Consider the following 19,465-nt stretch of genomic DNA (forward strand, 5'->3'; position numbering starts at 1 on the left):
CACACACACACACACACACATATATATATATATATATATATGTATAGAGAGAGAGAGAGAGAGAGAGATACATTGCTTCACACTAAGCACTACTTAGACAGACAAAAACATCGCTAGCGTCAACAACGATTTTCGTCATCCATCCGTCTAACGCGCGTTCTTTCGGTTCTTCTTGTACGTTGCTATTGCTTTACTTCTGTTTCAGACAGTTAGCTGATTACGTCATTACGTGCCCTTAGTCCACCATCTCTGTGACCACTGCACCAGTCGCCATCGCGCTGTGCTGCACGAACAGAAGACTAAGCAAGAACTAGCAAGACGAAACTAGTCGAATTTTGTGTTAACGTATAAGGCAAGACAGATAGACAGAAACTGTGGATCGTGTGTTCGAGCGTCATATATATTGCTGACGGCACTGTGTCATCGAGACTTGCATATCCCTATAGGTTGACCTGAAATGGGTGACGCCTTGTCCTACAACTAGGATGTGCAACGTCATAACGAAGGCTCGAAAGAAATGGGCGCTGTTTACGCTCGTAGTGACATCGGCAGCCGTGCTAGAGACCGGCCGTGCTGTTAATGCCTATGGTAAGTCGAGTTAATATAGCTTCGTGTGTAAAAAAAGGCATAGCACTACAATTGTTAATTATTAACGAACGGATCTGATGTACCACGTAAAGCATATGTATTCTTATCGTTTCGTATAAGAATCATAGTGACCTCTGGGGAGATATTTTAGACACATTCACTTTCAAAAGTTTTAGTTAGTAAATATTGAGCATAGATTTCTATATAAAAAAACGATCCGGCACCTGGTACAGTGTAAGAAGAACAAGTTCGGCTCCTTTTATAGCGTTAAGTAGACGTTTGTAGCGGTCTTGCCATTATATTACATAGTCAGGTTACCAAGGTCGCGTTGTCGGGGGTGGTTTTTAAAAGAAGTGTTTTTCTTTGCGAGTGATGTGTTTTGTTTTCTTTATGTCTATTCGAGCGATTTTTCCCGCCCTAGCCCCAGGATCTGAAGCTTCCGCACTTAATGCTTGTCGCTATACGGCCTACACCTACTTAACTATAATACCAATAATCTACTTGGAGCAAAATTGCAGCAAACATGGTGAAGGTTGTTCTCTATTTATAGCTCTGATTTATTAGGTTACTGTAGAGTAAGTGTCAGCTTCTTCTTCGTTTAACACCTCCACAATTTCGATTGTCGGCTAAAGGCCAGTCTGCGTTCACTAACGAAAGCAAAGGAGACAGATAGAAGAAACGCCTACTCAAAGGACAGTTCGCGTTACCTTTCTCAACGGTCCGACCAGCCAACTCTAGCTCCGAGATGATTCCGGATACGATGAGGAAAGCAGATGAGCGTAACAGCACCCGCAGCCATGTTTGCGGCAAGCGTGCGCGCTACGTACATAAAAGAAACGGAATTTGTTTTTCCACACTTCTCGATCGGGTAGTATTATAGGTCCAATATTGCCATTGCGCGTTAAGGACATTATGGCTACTTTATAAAAGAACCTAGAACTAAGCGAAAAAAATGTGGACTCAGTTTGGTCGTGTATTTGATGTGTTTGTATATGTGGCAAAACATCTGAGATAAATATAGCTCGCCGTAGTCTGGCCCATTTATGGTAGATGAATCGTATATTGTTCGAATTCACGCTACCATATTTACTTTGAAGATTTCTCTATTGTCTTGGCAATGGTAAATATCGATTGTCAACAAATTTGCTTTTTCGATGATGCCTTTCGCCAGCTTCAGTTGTGATATGTTTATTAGGAAACAAAAATATCTATACATATATTGTTTAATCTGTAATGTTTTTACTTCGTAATGCAGTTAGATACAGCCCGTTCAGTTTAGCTACATGCGTTTCTACCCGCCACATGATCTTGATACAAACTGAAAGATCATGGTCGACAGGTCTGATAAGGGAACTCAAATTCACTATATGTCATAAGTGCAGCTCAAAAACTGTCTTGGGATTAATTTTGTTTTCTACTCTTATTAAGTAAATTCAAAGATGAACAGTCAACTCCATCATAGTGGGATATGTCGTACTGTTACCCTTTCTAAATGATCATACATGCGTTATATCATCTTTCCCGCCACAGCCGATTTCCGTTAGGCTTCACCTGAGTTCAGGCGCGTATTTAAGCATTATTTGTTTCATACATGAAGGTTCTTTGCAGGAATTAAGATCTCAAAATGCTAGTTTCCCGTTTCTATCGCTTTCGCGTTGGCCTATAGCCGTCACAGCTCACCGTCACCACCCAACGATCGTTGTTCTAGCTCCAAGGCGGTACCTTCAAGGAACATACCTCAGCATCTGCTAAACACGTCGAGACGCAGATATCGCTAAACGTTAGAAAGAAACACTTGGGTATTAAATCAACGTCTATACTGTGTAGGATTACCAACAGAAATAATTTCAGCCAAGGGAAACAAAGGCGATAGGTGGCAACGAATTTAGAGAGCGACGCTCAAAATATACTGCTGTTCGAGCGTTATCACATGAACACACACAGCCTTTCTAAGGTTTATAAAATGTTGGAACGCAGTCCGAAAAAAAAAACAGTTTAAGGGCTTGAGCAGAGCCTGAGTAACGACTTTCTGGACAATATGAGAGCTTGAACAGATGGAGAACTATGCGTTTACTATGAGAATGAATCCAAGACAACGAAGAAAACTTTGTCTTGCTTTTCTGATGCGTGCTTATTCAATGATTTTGAAACAAGCTTCTTCCATTGTGTGTCTTTATAATGGATTGGTGATATTTTCGCTAATCCTCTGAACACGCCGGAAGCGGCTGGCTGAGAAAATCAGCAAGACGGAAAGTCCATCATCGAATGTTGAACCCCCAAAGCGGCATGCTATACATTATGAACAAGAGCTTTTATTTCATCCAAATGATTCGAGAGGCCAGTATTTATGGTTCGCGTTACGTCCTTCGATGGAGGCAGCTATCCCCTGATGTTATGCTCATATCATCCACTGCGCAGTGTATTTCACTGGGCAAATGCAGCTGCAGTAACTGTTGTTCTGTAAAGACTCCGGGGACTGAAGGAGTTAGGGGTATCAACTGTAGATATTATTGTCAAACATGATTACCTGTCTAGCTGTAAGATAGTGCTAAGCCAGCTTGTTGCACTTCTTTCAGTTACCCCCGTGAAGTAAGGTCGTTTGAAATGTTACGTTCCAAAATAATTGCACACACCCAATTTTCATGCCTAATTCACTTCCTTAACTTAAGTGCTTTATCGATCAACAAAGGTTCTATTTCGCCCTGACTGTTAACTTCGTTCAGTGTCAAACCTATTTACGCGCTACGATTTAGCTACACAAGCACAAACTGTTAATAAGTTGAGTTCTTTGAGTCTGATGGTCGTCGCTTAATAAACAGCGTCTGCGAAACTCGAGTATTATGCTTTAATTAAAAGACAATTTCATCGTATAGACTTCAATATGTTGAAAGATATGCATTGTGTATTAATTTGCCTTATAAGTAAATACTTACGCCTCCATGGGCGGGGTTAACCTGTCATGTAAACCTAATGAGGAACAAACGAGAGCTTCTCTAAGTGGTTGCTTCCTTCAGTTGCCCATTTCCAGTCTGGCGTCGGTAAGACAGACATACGCTAACTTCTCAGTTGAGATCAGTATAGGCTTTGCATTGTGTTGCATTTAGCAAATAAATACGTGGTGATTTTATCCGCCAGCTCTACATCAAAGTGGCTTTGAACTCGCTTATAAGTATATATTAATGCCCACTCCCGTACCTATTAAATCTCGTGCATGACAGGGGCAGAGGAAACCGAGTTCAAGCAATGACGTTACTTAAAGGGCAGACGCACTTTGGTCAGCTACAAAACTTTGACGCGTGTCAACGCCCCCGGCAGTTCATTTTATATTTAGGCTCCCTCTCGTTATGGTAATGCCCTTGAACGCACCGCCGACTAGACCAACCGTGTCTCAACATAGGTAATATGGTTCGTGTTACTGTGATTGCATATATTAGCGTTACTAGAATATAATTTTTGGGTGAGAACAGTTACGAAGGTCTTTCATATTGACACTATTTGTCGACGAGCGATTCCGCCAAACCGGAGCGGGGTCGGCTCTAATCGGCCTAATAGCCACAGTGGACGTCCGAAATGTAGATAGGGACGAGTTTGGAGCTATGAGATTTCCCGTTTTTGGGTGTATGCCAGTGCCAGACATCACAGGCGGTACGATTGAGCTCAGAGCAGAGCTATTTCAGAGCGTGTTTCGTCATCGTCTAATTCTGAAACCCGTCTGCGTTCATCGCAAATATTAGAGAGTGTCTAATACTATGTTGCTTTGACTGACCCTCATTCAATACTTCACTTACTTTCAAACTCTTTCATCCGATTAATATTGTGAGAAGTACGTAACGTTCTTGGGCGTTGTAGTCAAACATCATCGGCCAACTCAAAAGATGAATATCGGTCGAAGTTTTAGACGGCTGCCGTGAACGCAATAGGGCAGCTTTGCGGAACGGCAAGTTTGGTTAAACGAATTGCAAACTTAACGTTTTCGCGTAGATCAATCGGCGCCTGCGACATTTTATACAACCATTATATAAAAATTCGCGCGTTCTGTAAAGCGCCGACTATTATATTCTACGAAGAGGGAGCCCTTGGTAGTCCTGGATCAGGCGGAACCGTAAGCTTAATTAAACAGAGTGGTCACCTACGTTTTGATCACTCTAGTAATAATAATGAAATTTATGTCTTGAAACTCAGCAAAAATTTTCAATAAAAGGGTTTTATTAGAAAGAGCGAATATTTTGCGAAATAAACGCTACATTCTTGTTCCATCTTTCACAAGCGTGAGCCAACTATATAAGATCTATCTTTAAACTCCAATGGTATAAACATTGCATACAAATCTATTATATTAATAATAATCATATATTATAATAAGATAAATAAACCGGTAGTAGTTGTACAGGAACTTCAGCTAATTTTTCTTGTTTCAATGAAAAGTAGATTACAGAGAGCACTAGAAGCACAAACGAGTTGCGAGCCATGACCTAATGAGCTAGCCTTGAGACCAAGTAAAAGAAGATGCGTGGAAGCTGGCGTACTATAGCGTAGTAAATCCGGTTTACCAAAGCTAACCTATAAACTAACTACATCTAGTAATAAAGATAGTATTGCAACGATGACTTAAGAATAATATTATTACTGTGAAAATTATAGAAAAATCTTCTCAAGATGGTAAGCGATCCCAAGAGGCATAATACGTAGTAATACAGCTGCGTTGATGAGCTATGTTGCTTTCCTAGGGGAAATTTTCATATCCGGTACTGAAGGACATTAGCATGAAGCCAAAGACAAAGGGGATAGTTGTACATAATTTCAAAGGGCATCTTGAGCAACTGAATCGTATATGTCAAGCTACGCCGGTTGTGTGAGCTTGAGTGCAAGCAGGCAGGATCAAACTGGAACGAGAAATCGAACCTCAGATTCTCAAAGAAGGATACCGGCCTGGCTAATAGGTAGCTGAACAAACTACCAACTTTTTTTGTGTAACAAACAAATATATTCACTGAAGGGCCACATTCGGCTTTTAATTAATTTAGTTATTATTATATATCAGCAAGTTTTCCCTATCTATAAATCAGTTCTTTAATGTCCCGTACGCTTTGTTTGGTGATCTGGGTATAAGTGTTTGTACACTTATATCCAGATCTGCAGTAAGCTGTTGACTACGGACCAATTTTGTAAACTCAGGTAGTTACTTTAGCTTGGGGTGTTTATTTATAGTGTTCTGGCCGCTCTATGGTTGCTAATGCTGCAGTTTATCTAGTCCGAGGCTTAGGCCTATTCTCATTACAATCCACAAAAATTCGCTACTTTTAAATTTTTTAAATAAAATTTGTTAAAAAACCGTTGTTAAGGTTGACTTGTGTCGATTTTGAGAGCAAAGCATTATCTTATCTAAATCGACGCGGCAATCTCAATAAAATTAAATGTCATTTGGACTGATCCGTGCTTATATAACCGATGATGGGGGTCGCGGCGGCAAGATCGACTAAATTAGCAAAGCTTACTGCGATCCTATAAATTACGCATCAGAAGATGCTTAGATTAAATTCTGTGTCGTGTCTTTACGGTAATTATTTATATAGATCGGTATAGAGAAAACTAAGCTTGATGGATGAGGCGACACTATTTTAAGTGCCCAAAAAATAGGCTATCTTTTTTATAACGTTTCTGTGGTAGCTACGCGTCTGCCTGGCAAGACATGATACATCCTTTCAATAGGACTAACTCGGAATTTTCCCTTTTTTTTCTGATAAACAATTTATCACTAAGTTAATGTAAATGGTTTCGTAAGTTTCCCTTTTCCACTTAGTACGAAGCTTCTCTACTTTGGCTGATAATCCAACAAGTAAATAGTTATGTTCGAGCCCATTGATATCAGTTTCATTTCAGTAAAGCTATGACTACATAGGATGCAAAAAGAAAATCCTACGAACTATGTATTGAGTTTGCTAGCGTAATTATCTGAGACCGATACGATTTGGTCGAATATTCATTACCATATTATGAGCATATTTTCTCCTCTGGACAAATCCTAACTTGTGAACTTGTAACTATTGAAAAATATATCCTGCATAAGCGACATCATTACAACGCTAGGGCGTATCTTACCACTATCGCTCGTTGGCAGTAAATAGCAAAGCTTAGGTAGCTTGAAGGTAGACGAAGAGTGTAAAGCAGAAGGGACGACACTATTTAAGACTGAAGAGCAAACAACAAATTTTTACCTCTGCATCAGCTATTAGCGAGCTGTGATCCCCGCAACCCGATTCTAACTACTTAGTTGCATAGCTCTACCCTGTCCCTGGGCAGGTGTTTGGTAATGCTTTTCCAAACAGTTTTCTGAACGCTCCGAGCGTCCACTAAAGAATCGAACCGTCAACAAAACAATATCTTCTAAGCTAATTTCCTCGACTGTATTCATCAGCTGAGCCTCACTCTACACTTAGGGCACTACCCTTTTGTCACTACGACAGATACTGACTACCAGCATTCAAGCTGAACTATCTCTCACTGAACGGGAGCTGGAGAAAACGCATTTCCTCTAAGAAGAAGTTGGGATGCTTTTGGAGGACGGCGTCTTCGTGAACGAACATGAGGGGCATCAGTGGGACCATGGTTCCATCTCTATATTTTACATCATTCAGCATTCAGTCCTGATGTTGTATTATATCAGGAAAGCGTAACGTATCGTGGCCGACAGCACGCAGGAAAACACATCGGGCATCTTTGCACGAACACGGTACGTCGACGCCTCATATACGGCACACCCTTGAATTCGAAGACATCGAAACTTTTTTACACTCACAATACCGCCAAGTCTGCATTCAAATGAGCATGTATGTCGCGGACGATTTCCCAGAAATCTAACACCAGTTCATGGTCGTCCGTCTTTTGCATAAGCACCGCTTCATCGTAGATGAGATTATTATTATGAAGATAAAGAACAACTTGAACGATTTCAAGCAAATGCAATCGGAGTATTCCTCAGCCTGTACCTACCTGCTATCATTATAACCAACTTTTCTGCGGTGAGATGAGTACACACTGTTGGATGCCTATCCAAACAGCGCAGAAGGAGGCAAGAAATAGAGAAGACGAAATGACTGGTTGAGTTTGCTAAGCACTGGCGTCGCCTCCAAGTTTCGTCTGCTCGCCAGGTGCAACAGTAAGGCGCAGCAAAATGGCGGCGTTCAAAGAGGAACGCACGCAGGAAAGAAACCTTGATGGCAAACCGGTTGCATGTTCAATCATGTGATCTCGAATCATACCTTCGATGTTGCTACCTGTCAACGTTCGCTAACACTTCTCTCGTAATGAGATGTACTCGTGTAATAAAGCATCATGTGAAATTCAAGCTAAGCCTTTTCCTAGGGGAAAAACGCGGTCTGCTAATGCACAACTTTTTGAACGCGTTCCCATTGTGACAGTGTACATGCGGCCACTGTTATGGCAAATTTCAGAGTTGACAAATGGATACCATGGCATACTGTTATCAAGCCGTTTCATAGGTCTATTGGGAAAAACCTAGACAGGTTTAGCTCGATTCATTTCAAGCAATGTCTAGTGGCTTCAACACCAAATGTTAAAAAACATAGCTCCCATATAATTGATCCGAGCTGAAGAGAGAAGTGAACAGAAGGTTTCTCCAGTTTATTGCTAAGACGAAATATTGTAGTATAAATTGTCACTTATATCCACGAGCGGTTCCTATATGTCGGTTATATTCTCGGTAAATAGAGAATATTAAAGCAAACAACAGGAAACGAATCCCATGTAGGGAAAATGATATCGAGAAATTCAAGATTTTACCCATTGATTCAGAACGTAAAAAATACATGGATCTATTACGTAAATTTGACCAGTATGTCTTCATAATTGAGCAGTTCTGGCTTCATCATTTCTTTATAAATTCTTATTTAACATTAACTTCGAAGGCGAGACAAATTAACGTAAAGTGCAGTGAGTGCGTGCGTGTGTTTTTCTTTTAATTCACTTAGTTTTAATTTTCAATGCCCGTGTTCTGCCCTGCTGGTCGCTAAACCATAAAGAACTGAATATATATATACTTGAAAAGTAATATTTTCTTTTTATTTACCCGTACAGAATCCTTCGATATTACCGTCTCATAATGCTTCTTTCTAAGATGATTATGTTCAGGGACTATTTCTTTTGCTGTGAAGCCCTCTTTCTAACAAATTCATTGTAGGTATTTCAATGTACATGTATGTTCTGTAGAACTGTAATCCTACGACGTTATTTCAAAATCGAGGAATGGCGTGAACATTTTACACAGGCCCATAACGAACGGTCAGCCTTAGGTCGACGACAGATCTGACTCGACTGTCATTTCACAGGTAACATTGCTGGTATACGTATATGAATTGAATATAAAGAATAAAAAAGCACGATCAGCTTGTATAATAGAGGCTCATGTCCTGTCTGTTTACATATGTAATAGATAAATCTTGATGGCAAAACCAAAGATCCAGAATAGGCCCACCACAGCAGAACTTGGTTTTCCTTCTACTAACATTTGTCTGTATTTTTTTTTTTATCATAACACACCTTCAGCTATACATCGTAACGAGACCTTTATGTGCCGCCGGGTTTGTAACGGAAGCGTTATTTTATACGCTCAATAACCATCACAAATTGGTGACTTGGCTAGGTGGCATACATGGCAGCATCGTATAGTATTTTTTTGCTATATTTAAAGAATCGTATTTCCGATACTCGTACGAGAATTGAGAACGCTCAGGATACTTGTTTGCAAAGTATTCGTCTGCTACAGTCCACCACACCCGTAGCACAAGGCGCCTACGAAAAGATTCCCTGCTTTACATTGAGGACCTGGAGGCCTATTTCAGCAGCCTCCACTAGCCGGAGTCTTACTGTAGTGACTGAGAGTCGTTATGCTTCAGAACGGTTTGATATCAAGCGATTAATTTTTACTTTTATATAGCATATTCAATTAGTTTCGGTAATACTGAGCCTTTTTCATGTAATTCCAGCCATTTCGAGACGGTCTCATCGGGCCATAGTGTGCTTGTCACGTGGGGTGCAATACCTAGACTCCGTCGTATCGACGGCAACCGAACGACTATGTAATGACGCCTAAATTGACTTTCTAGCCGTTGGCAACCTGTTCTTGTAGTCTCTGCTGTAGGCTTTATGGCTGACACTTTCCACAATAATTAATTCGTTGCCCAGTACGTGAAGTACCAGTTCTTCTTACGTATTTTGCCACGCTCGTAGCGAATAATACGCATCCCACGCATGATCCAATCGGTGGTGACTAGATTGGAAATCGTCTATTCCCGATTCTCGACCCAATCTGAGGGTGGTGATCGATTCTTATTGCGGGCAAGCGTAGGCGGTAGGCATCCTGATGATAGTGATCATCTTTGTTAATGATAAGAGAATGATAGTCGCTAAAGGAGTTGGCTTTAGATGGTCACGCCGTACTATTGACAGCCCTGTGAACCTTCCTGACGAGTGAAATTTGGCAATATTTGATAGTATTTGCTCCTCGGAGACTTCACAGAGTGTTCACAAACGTGAACACTGGGGGACTGAACGGTTATGGCCAATCTCAAAGGATACTAGACTAGCTCAATGTACTGCGCAGATTGGTTACTGATTATGGTTTTTAAAACGGCTCACCGTAATCACCTCAACTCAGTCAAACGCGATCGAAGTAATTCTTTGAAAAAATGACCTCCATATATATATATATATATATTAGAAATAAAATAATTTGTATTTTTCGTGTCTAACCTACATGTACATCTATCTTTTAATTCCGTCGAATCGACTAATTGTTTAATAAATATGTATCTTTATTATAAGCTATGTGTCAGAATTGTTTGAACAGAATTAGCAAATTTGTCTCAAGTCGTTTATTTAATATTCGTTTACGCCAATTTCATGGATTCATATATTGAAAATATACACAATATGTAGCAGCAAAGTACGATTATTAAAATTATAAAAAAATTCTACCTGAGACGTTAATTGTTACTTCTGATTTTTACAGAATGAACGCAACGTCTTCACATCTTTCCCGAATTGATTACATTTGCACGTTCGTACGGGATAAACATCTCGTTCCAAATGTATATGTTCAAGCTGCCACTCGTGCTAGCAGTACCCGAATTTTAGGGTCCTAACACCTCACATTTTTCGTCGAACTCGATCCTGCTAATACACGTACCTCATTTTATCTCTGAGCATCCGTTAGCGCTAGAAGTGACTTCCGGGTTCCTTCAAACGCGCCAGCACCTTTGTTCCGATTTCTGTTCTTTTCCAATCGCAAAGAACCCGCTGTCAGGAAATCGGCAAACTGAAACTAGGGGTTCATGTGTATGCGATGGTTAACATTGTGTTAAGGTCAGCGAGCAGACGAAGAACAGGAAAAACCAGAAGTTGTCGAGCATCATGAAAATGACGAGCACTATGTGATACAACTTACTTTCTACCACTTAGTTTTGTGGATACATGTGTATAGGTTAATCATTGAGGCAAACAGAATTGTTGGTCTATACGCATCGTTACGTACGCAGATTCTTTAAAAGACCTTCGTGTCTTTCTCGAAGTTTTCGTCGAACGAACGGTTTTGCGCTTATTGTCAAACATCGAGGCTTGTGTGTGCAAATATATAGTGATGAAAATGTTATACCCGAGAGACTTAATTGCATATCAGTGCATGACGGGGAGCAAAATTGAGATGACTATCTACAGCTTATGGTACTATCAGAGCAGTTAACTGAGCTAAATTATCTAAGCCATAGTCATAAAGTATCCATGCTAACGAAATAACACAAACACATAGAAAAGAATACGCTAGAAAAATATATATTACATGAGACTGGGGTTAACATGTTAACGTCCCGTTAGCATGGACTTTCTTGAATTCTATCTGCTGCCCGCTCGACTTTATTAAACAGATCGGATCATTTATAGCCAATTGATTTATATACACGTATATATAATTCGGTAACAACACGCGTCTATGTGTGTACTTGGATCTGTTCGTTTCAGGATGCTTGTTTGATGAATCAGTATGCTCAAACATCGAAATCTGCGCTGACGGTAAGTCTCTTCTGTTTCAGTTGAATTTCACTAGACCTTCGTTATTTAGCCGTATTGATTGTCTCGGAAAGCATTTTTCAGGAAGCAAATTTTCAGTTCAAGACTTCCTGCACTGTGGACCAGCATGCCTGACCGTATCTGTTTTCATAAAAAAATGGCGTTGCCCTTTGTAGCCTTTTATTTATTTCGTTATATTACAAAAGTCTAATATGTTTCCAGTCCAAAATAAAGCTATCGGCATTTCACGAAAAAGACAACTGTCTTATACAGAGTATTGAAAAATCGCTGTCTCAGAAACCTATAGAGCTCATCCGAATAGAACAAACTAAAAGCTGTACCTGTTCAAGAAATATCAAAAACAATTGGACCTTGTTTCATGTGTCTATTTGAAAAGCCTTCGTCACTTCGAACGGGTGGGGCCATGGTCGCTTTTAGGCCGAAGGCACTGCTTCGCCAGCTGGCGAACTGTTTTGGTGCTCAAAATACGCCTGTCGCACCATGTTAGTAGAAAATGCAATTTTTAATTCAGTTTATATCTATGCATGTGTGCATATATATATATATATATTCACTTGCAACGAAGACTATTTATGCCAAGGTCGTGCTGTTCGAGTGTATTAATCAACACACCCGCTGTCCTCTTTATCTCAGTAATTTCTTCCACTAATGCTCCACGCACCATCTCGACTTTTATGCAGAATCGAATAGATGTGTTGCCTTATGAAGACGTGGTGGAGCCTGTCGGGCAACGAGATCAGTAAGCTTCTCCGTTCCTGCGAGAGGTTATTAGATGATTTCTGTCTCACAACTACAATTTATCTGTTTTGATGTATGATCCGCATTGAGCCCCATCTTAAAGCGGCGGGAGCGAAGCTAAATAAATGTCGTGATAAGAGGTTATATATAACTTATATCGGATCTGCGTAGTAGCAGTGTTCCGTAGGATCTCCTGGAAACATGGCTCAGACGTGAGTCCTCCTGAGAACGAACGGGAGGTGGTTAGACTAAACCTGAGTAGAGTCTGAAACCCGGTTGGATCAATTCATAAATCAGATTTTCATCTACGGCGAAGGAATTCAGCATTGTAGATAAGTCTGTTGTATGTAAGAAGTATTAGAATACTGGGTCATTTACTGATCACATCGACATTGCAGCCAATGAAGCAGACTAGATTTTACTAATTAGCTGCAGAAGTTACTTGGGGTTTGCCAAGACTGAAGCTGTAACGGAGGGCCAGACATCCAACCGGCTCGGTAACTACCAACAAAAAAACTTTTATGCAGCCTATAATTTTATGAATAAATTTCAAGGTAAGTAGAAAAGAAGTAGCGCTTTGATCCTCATTTGTAGACCGAAGCAAATAACCGCTATTAGAACTGTTTTTGTTACTGCTACGGACAAAGGCGATCTATCCGTTTCGAGTGTCTACTGGTTATGATGCGCACAAGGTTAATAATAGCAATCAAAATAACAACAACAATAACAAGTATAAACAGAATATAAATGTGACAATATTACTGGATATTATAGTTTGAAAGAAAAATGTATGCTTATGACCTCAATCCGTTTGGGGGCAGAGAAAGATTTAAAGAAGTGTGGCTTCTTCGGTACCAAGTGCTAAATCAAAAGAACATTCTGTGACACTCGTATACACGACTACCAGCCTCATAGTTACTACCATGTAGATAAGAGTAAATTGATAAGCCGCTCTTTAATTCATTGAGTAATGAAAAACACGATATATATATATATATATATATATATATATATATTGTGGCTCAGTGACGGTCATCACAAGTTCTGTCCCAGGCTTCTTCCAAGGGGCACATGGGTTCGAATCATGCAGCCTTCAGCTTGCTGATTGACCAGTTACTATTATGATCATTAGATATTTTATACAAAGTCTACCTCAATTACTCTCTACTACGCCAACAGTAAAGGGGATGTGTCAATGTCTTATAGCCTATTCGAGCTTGAAAATGAAGCGTCCAAGAAAAATTTAAAAACTCCTTCTGGACATCACTTCAATATCAATTTTCATCTACCGGAGAAACTAGTTAATACTGATTTTGATACAGCCGCTATATTGTACAGTCAAAGTAAATAGATCGCATTGATTTACGGACCGACAAAATACGATTTCTAGAAAACTTCGTCCTAGCGCCAATGAGTGTATAAGTACTTTACTGTTTATGTAATACCCTGTAATACTGATTCGCTTAGTAACTACCATCGGGTACTCTTTAACATCCAGCCGGACCGGTGACAACGTAGTCAACATGCAACATGAGCCGTGTGGAATTATTTGCTGAAACCGCTAAAGGGCAGGTGCGCGCTGACGTTTTAAACTAGCATTGCGTCAGGTCATAAAGTTAGGTTACTTTACTTCACGAACTATGCGTAAGAACTTGAAGCTTACTGCTATTTGCGCCCTATTGGAGCACGGAGAATTTCAGAGTCCGCTAACATTATCGTCGCGGCTGTCTCCTCGCAACCCTTACGGGGCCATGATGCATCCACATTGCAAGGGGGACGCAAAACGATATGCTTGCACCGCCGTTCAGATGGCTGTCAAAAGGTTATTGCAAATTAATAATAAAGCGTTTCGCTCAAACTATCTCGCTGGAGTTAAGTGCGTGCCACAGGTATTGGCCACTAGAGCCAATGTTGAATCTGTGAAGAGATCAACAACAGAGGAACTCGGGGGAGCTCCACGTAATCCCAAACAAGTGAGGCCTGCCGCTCCTTACATTTTCCGTAGGGCATCTTCCGAATTTTACTAATGTCTCATGCGGCGAGGCGATAGAAAAACGCTGGCCTACAAAAAAACCAGCTCTAGCCATGCCCTGACGAGGGTAACATTTTCATTTCGTGAAGAGGGACTGTGTGGTCATATCAGCAGCTTTAGTCGACACGCAACGCTCATAACGAGGTAAAACCGATTATAGTAAAGAGGGGAATGACCCGTGGGGCGGGCTCCTTAAACTTAAATTTGTCGTTCTAATTTGACTGTGCCTGATTCCGGCGTTATTGGGATCGGCCACATATGAGCAGTAGTTAAGTCAAAAAAATATTTGCACGAGTCGACGCAGAAAGGTCTTAGAAGAATTAACCTATAGTAAATGATATTGTCGAAACAGAAAATATACGAAAAATCAATGAGCACAATTCATTTACCCTACTTTGCAATGAAACGGTATTGTTTGTCGATCTTCGCGAGCAATGTCTATCCTGCATATGCAACTTGGTTACAGCTCGTTACAGAAAAAAGGACCGCGTATGTTCGATTAGAGAGAACTAGCAAAATTCGAAATATGTTCAATTGGAAGCGCCTTCGACTTGAAAGCCTACTTTTTTTCTATCTTTTTATGTAAACCTATGTCCTTCCCAGCTAACAAGCGATATGCAACAATGTTGCCCATCTAATGAGTAGTAGCAACACTATATACAACGGATGGCATTCATAAAGAATGAATTCACAAACTACTACATTACTAGTATTATACAAGGGAAACTTCCATGAAACTTTTCAAACAGTCTTATGCTACAGTGCCTAGAAGCTTTTTATGTATGCATCCAGCAGTTTTCTAGCCCATTTTCCAGAGTAAATGCACAAACCTAATAAATTCAATTTCTCACCAATTGATCAACAGCTTAAGCCTAAGATGATTTCTAGCTTTCATCATTGTCTTTTGTCTCTGCTACTTTTCAATATGAATTTTTGTCTCCCGTGCTCCCGCCAACATTATCCGCATCCTGTTGCCATTGTGCCTGCTTCATGTGTCCTGCTGTATTCGTCCTCGCTATAGCTGCTGCTTATTTACTTACTATACATATCTTTTTCTTTGTATTGTCTTCATGTATCTCTGGGTCCCTTCTCTTCCCATTCAGATGGCGTGTTCGGCGTGTGCCGTGGACCAGGCGATCCTCCCGAACGGTCGAGTCTGTCAAGCGGTACTACTTCGATCCGACTTCTCGAGTCGGAGTTAGCCCGGCTTTGGTCCGAAGGCTATCGTTGGCCTGATGAGTACACACAGTGCGTGGTCAGACAGCTACTAGAAGGAGCTCGCCAGGGGGCGGCAGCGGCGCTTTACGACCCTGGATACTGCGCTCACGCATTGAAATTAGCTCTACCAGCTATTGTGAGTATTGTCGTCAAGTTTATTTTTGTCTCTCGTTGATAATGTCTAGAGATCTAGTCAACAGTCAAAAAAAGAAAAAGAGTAATAAATAAAGATGGGGATCGGACAAAAAATATTGACTAGAATTTGGTTGAGTTCTACACATATAAATACGTAGAGTGGCGTTAGCTGAATTGCGTATGCTCGAGTAATGCAAGCATAGTGATGGCGCTTGTGTCGCTGAAGTGGACGATCTATTATTACCACCTAATTTAGTAGGAATCAATAATCGTGTCGGAGGTCCTTGAGCTGTTTTTGCGTTACTTGTTATTAACAGCGCAGTGTAAAGAACCTTAACATTGTGTGGGATGGTGTAATTTTTCGGTTAGGATTAACAAGTGAATTTGGATATTTGTTACTTTGTATAGAACTGCGGAAAACACTATATGTACGCACCTAAATATGACCTTAGGAGTAGTAAATGGACAGCTCACCTGGGGAGTGTTTTCGCCCTTCGTTTGGAGCCTTGTAGGCTGTGCAAAGACGGCAGATCGCATTGTCGAAGCCGCACAGCTCATCATTATCTGGCCATGCACTTATCAATTAGTGTTTACTAAGCCGAACGTTTGGGCATATATCCGTACGTACACTATAAATGATTGACGGGCAGAGATAAACTGGCTGTTTCTAGAGATATCCGTGGGACTAATACAGCAGATGCGTCGAAAACCTCAATTTTCATAACAGCTTTGGTTGACTTGATTGAATCAAAATAGGCGTGAAAAAGTTTTGCAAAAATAGGTCATATGCACGGTGGCGGTGAACGTATCTGTTTTGTGAAATCGAGTTGTATTTTTTTCCATTAAGATATAGAATACGACCTACTTTGACGGTATATGCTCAAAGCTCTAGCCGTATGTGTATTACGCATGATATAGTGTTATTATTTGTATTATGGTCTTTTACTGGCTAGTTTTTGTACAGTCTTGCACGCACGTTTCCATCAAATGTACATACGGACCTTGAGCGTCACTTGACGTAAACTCTTCTCTACCCCACACTAGTGAAGCCTGTATTGGACACTGTAAATCAATCATTAGTTGCAGCGAATAGGAAGATCTCCAGAGAATTAGCGCGAATTATAGTGATGACGGTATTTTACGGTATATGGCTAACTCACACCGATTCAAGTTCCTCTATTCCTTGAAGCCGCTTTTAACCTGCTTTTCGTTTAGCCAGCATCGGCAGCGAGAGCAGTGGCTTAAGATATCGGCCTATTGTGTTACTCCTTGCACAACAAACTCGACCACCTACCAATCACAGTGATCGCTAAACGGTAATGTAAATTTGACCTGTTAGGCCAGCGGGTTGCCTTTACAGTATTGATTATCTATCCAAGGCTATACACCTCTTAAGTGCAATAGGAATCTCTCCCATGTTTTTTCTTTACGTGACCTTAATTCTACCTATTGTAAGCAACTGTTTTTAATGGCTGATTCTTAGACAAATGCACGACAAGTTGCAAAATCTATGCCAATGCTTGCGAAATTTCTTTCTCAGTCGACCCCTCTGGCGTGTGCGGTGCCTCACAACTCTGGGACCTTTTCGACGACTTGCTACCACCGGAGCCGTGAGGATCGCACGCCCGGGTTCGTAGCTAGATAATCGACACCTGTGCTGATACGTGTGAAATCCCGCTTGTTGATGGGTCCCTACTGTAATTTTGTCATCGGGCGGCCCAGGTGATTTTATAGAAATCTTGTTGTACTAACGATTTGAGCGCTATGAATACAGATAGATTCGTATTAATGCCTATTCCCACTTCGCGATCCCTGTATGTCGATATACGAGCGTGCTTTTTATATATAAAGACCTCTCATAGAGGTCCTATCCAAAACTATTTTCTTACAAGCCTTTCCACAGTCCAATTAACCTGAAACCCTTAAGCGGGTTCAAAAAATGTAGCCATATAGCACGTCCGGATTTGACGCTAGAAATCCTTGAACTGTATTGAGTTTTTCGGATTTGCCCAGGGTTAAGATACTTCATTTGGTCGCATCCGTTCTCCGTATGAAAACCGACTCCACTCGAACGATTGTCTTATTTCTACTCTGCGTTCGGTCGTTGAAGAGGCTTTTATATAATACGAAAAACAAATACCCCTATATCGACTAAGGCTGTTAAAAAAAAAAGGCCAAAATCTAACTACGCGGTTGATAGTACTCAAAATTAAGTATAGCTCGCTAGGCCATACCATATATACAGGCAATACGTTCGTAGCCAACGTACCTGCCGATAAAACTTGGAACCTCAAGTGAACTGGGATAAGCCGCCTACTGCAAAAAAGGGCGCTCATGAGTGAGTGGATTTAAATTCTCTCTGGGCTGTTTGTAGACAAAACGGGATCGGCGCAGTTTGAAAAGGCACAAATATTATTTCATTAGTCTCATAAAAAACGCACTGACCAGTAATACCGGCTACAAAAGCACGTCCTGCTGTAGCCTTGTGGAACACATTGCTATGGGCGTGCACTTGCTAACCAAGGCTCCATATCTTTGCATTGCTACCTTCAGGGCTTCTAGAAGAGTATTGCTTCGGGATGTATGTGTAAATGCACCCTGTTCGTTAGATTTGGTACATAGAACCTCTACAGCGGGCTCTCTACGCTTATATTTAATGACGCGTTTATGTAGCTAGATACATGGGTAATTTGGTATAATGGACCGTGTATATACCGTTTAGGAGCGGGCAGGTCGAGAAAATATCTTTTTGGTGGTAACGAGCGGTTGGTCGTTGATACGAACGGCTTTAAACAATTTCTTGTGAGGTCACTGTGTTGAATTAATCTCGTGGAGTTTGGCATACATGAAGCGTTGAGTTCAATCTGCTTTAGTGGGACATGCCAATAAAAGGAACTCGATGGTAACTTTTTAGGTAGTTTTCTTTCTAGCATACCACATGTAGGTCGTGAAAACGAGGGTGTAGTGACTAGACTGGACGTAAATGGTCGCACGTTAGAGATAACTAAATGCGCTCTATGGAATGACCTGTTTTGAGTGTGGGTGTGTGTGTAGATCGTCAAGTTCTAAAAATCACAACAAAATTTCCAACTTAGATTTATAAATTCGTTGCTTCTAAATATCTTAATAAAAAAAAATATATATATATTCACAACAAATTAAAAAGTACATCATGTATATATATATATATTATAACGAAGAAGTCACCAACTCTAGCATGCAAGCCATGCACAGCTTCGCTTTGAACAGCAGAGAATTTGGTCAAGACCTTTGGAAAAAGTAACTTCAATCGTAGAAATCTGTGTTTAGGATCAGACTGAATGCAATTCCCTCGAACCAACTACCGGCCTTGACTATCTCGCCATCGCACAGCCAACCTATAACTTACCTAGTGAACGGTTAATCCCTAATGCTTTAATTATTTTAGGTTCACTACTGGCTACCAGCTCGGTAAGATGATGCTGTGACGAATATTTGTCATTAATGTAACATGCTCCCGTTTATTGATGCCAAGAGTCGCCCGTTGTAGACCACAAAAAAAATTTGGAGACAATCTCCAGAGAGTGGTTTTCAAAAATCAAAAAAGTAAAAAAAGAGACAGCGGAACATCCATTGCGCCGCCATTCTAAGCACTTCAGCCTTGAAGAGTATACT

General features: G+C 40.6%; 1 protein-coding gene and 1 long non-coding RNA gene across 3 annotated transcripts in view; one reads left to right on the forward strand and one right to left on the reverse strand.

The window, feature by feature from the left end:
* Window positions 1-205: 205 nt before the first annotated feature.
* Window positions 206-19,465, forward strand: part of IA-2 (tyrosine phosphatase IA-2) — a gene marked incomplete at its 5' end in the record, with an annotated part of 35,763 nt that continues 16,503 nt past the window's right edge. For both annotated transcript variants that reach the window (XR_015314609.1, XM_022849152.2), the window contains 3 exon segments: window positions 206-588; window positions 11,620-11,670; window positions 15,562-15,812. Coding sequence is in view for 1 of the 2 variants with exons in the window: in XM_022849152.2 (XP_022704887.1) it covers window positions 486-588; window positions 11,620-11,670; window positions 15,562-15,812 (405 nt within the window).
* Window positions 5,184-7,718, reverse strand: LOC147752235 (uncharacterized). The gene is made up of 2 exons (XR_015314610.1): window positions 7,579-7,718; window positions 5,184-7,347 (listed from the first exon to the last, which is right to left on the reverse strand). It is a non-coding gene; the product is annotated as an uncharacterized LOC147752235 (long non-coding RNA).

This window comes from Varroa jacobsoni, unplaced genomic scaffold, assembly GCF_002532875.2.
Source record: "Varroa jacobsoni isolate VJ856 unplaced genomic scaffold, vjacob_1.0 scaffold_1390, whole genome shotgun sequence".
In the NCBI taxonomy this organism is placed as follows: Eukaryota; Metazoa; Arthropoda; class Arachnida; order Mesostigmata; family Varroidae; genus Varroa; species Varroa jacobsoni.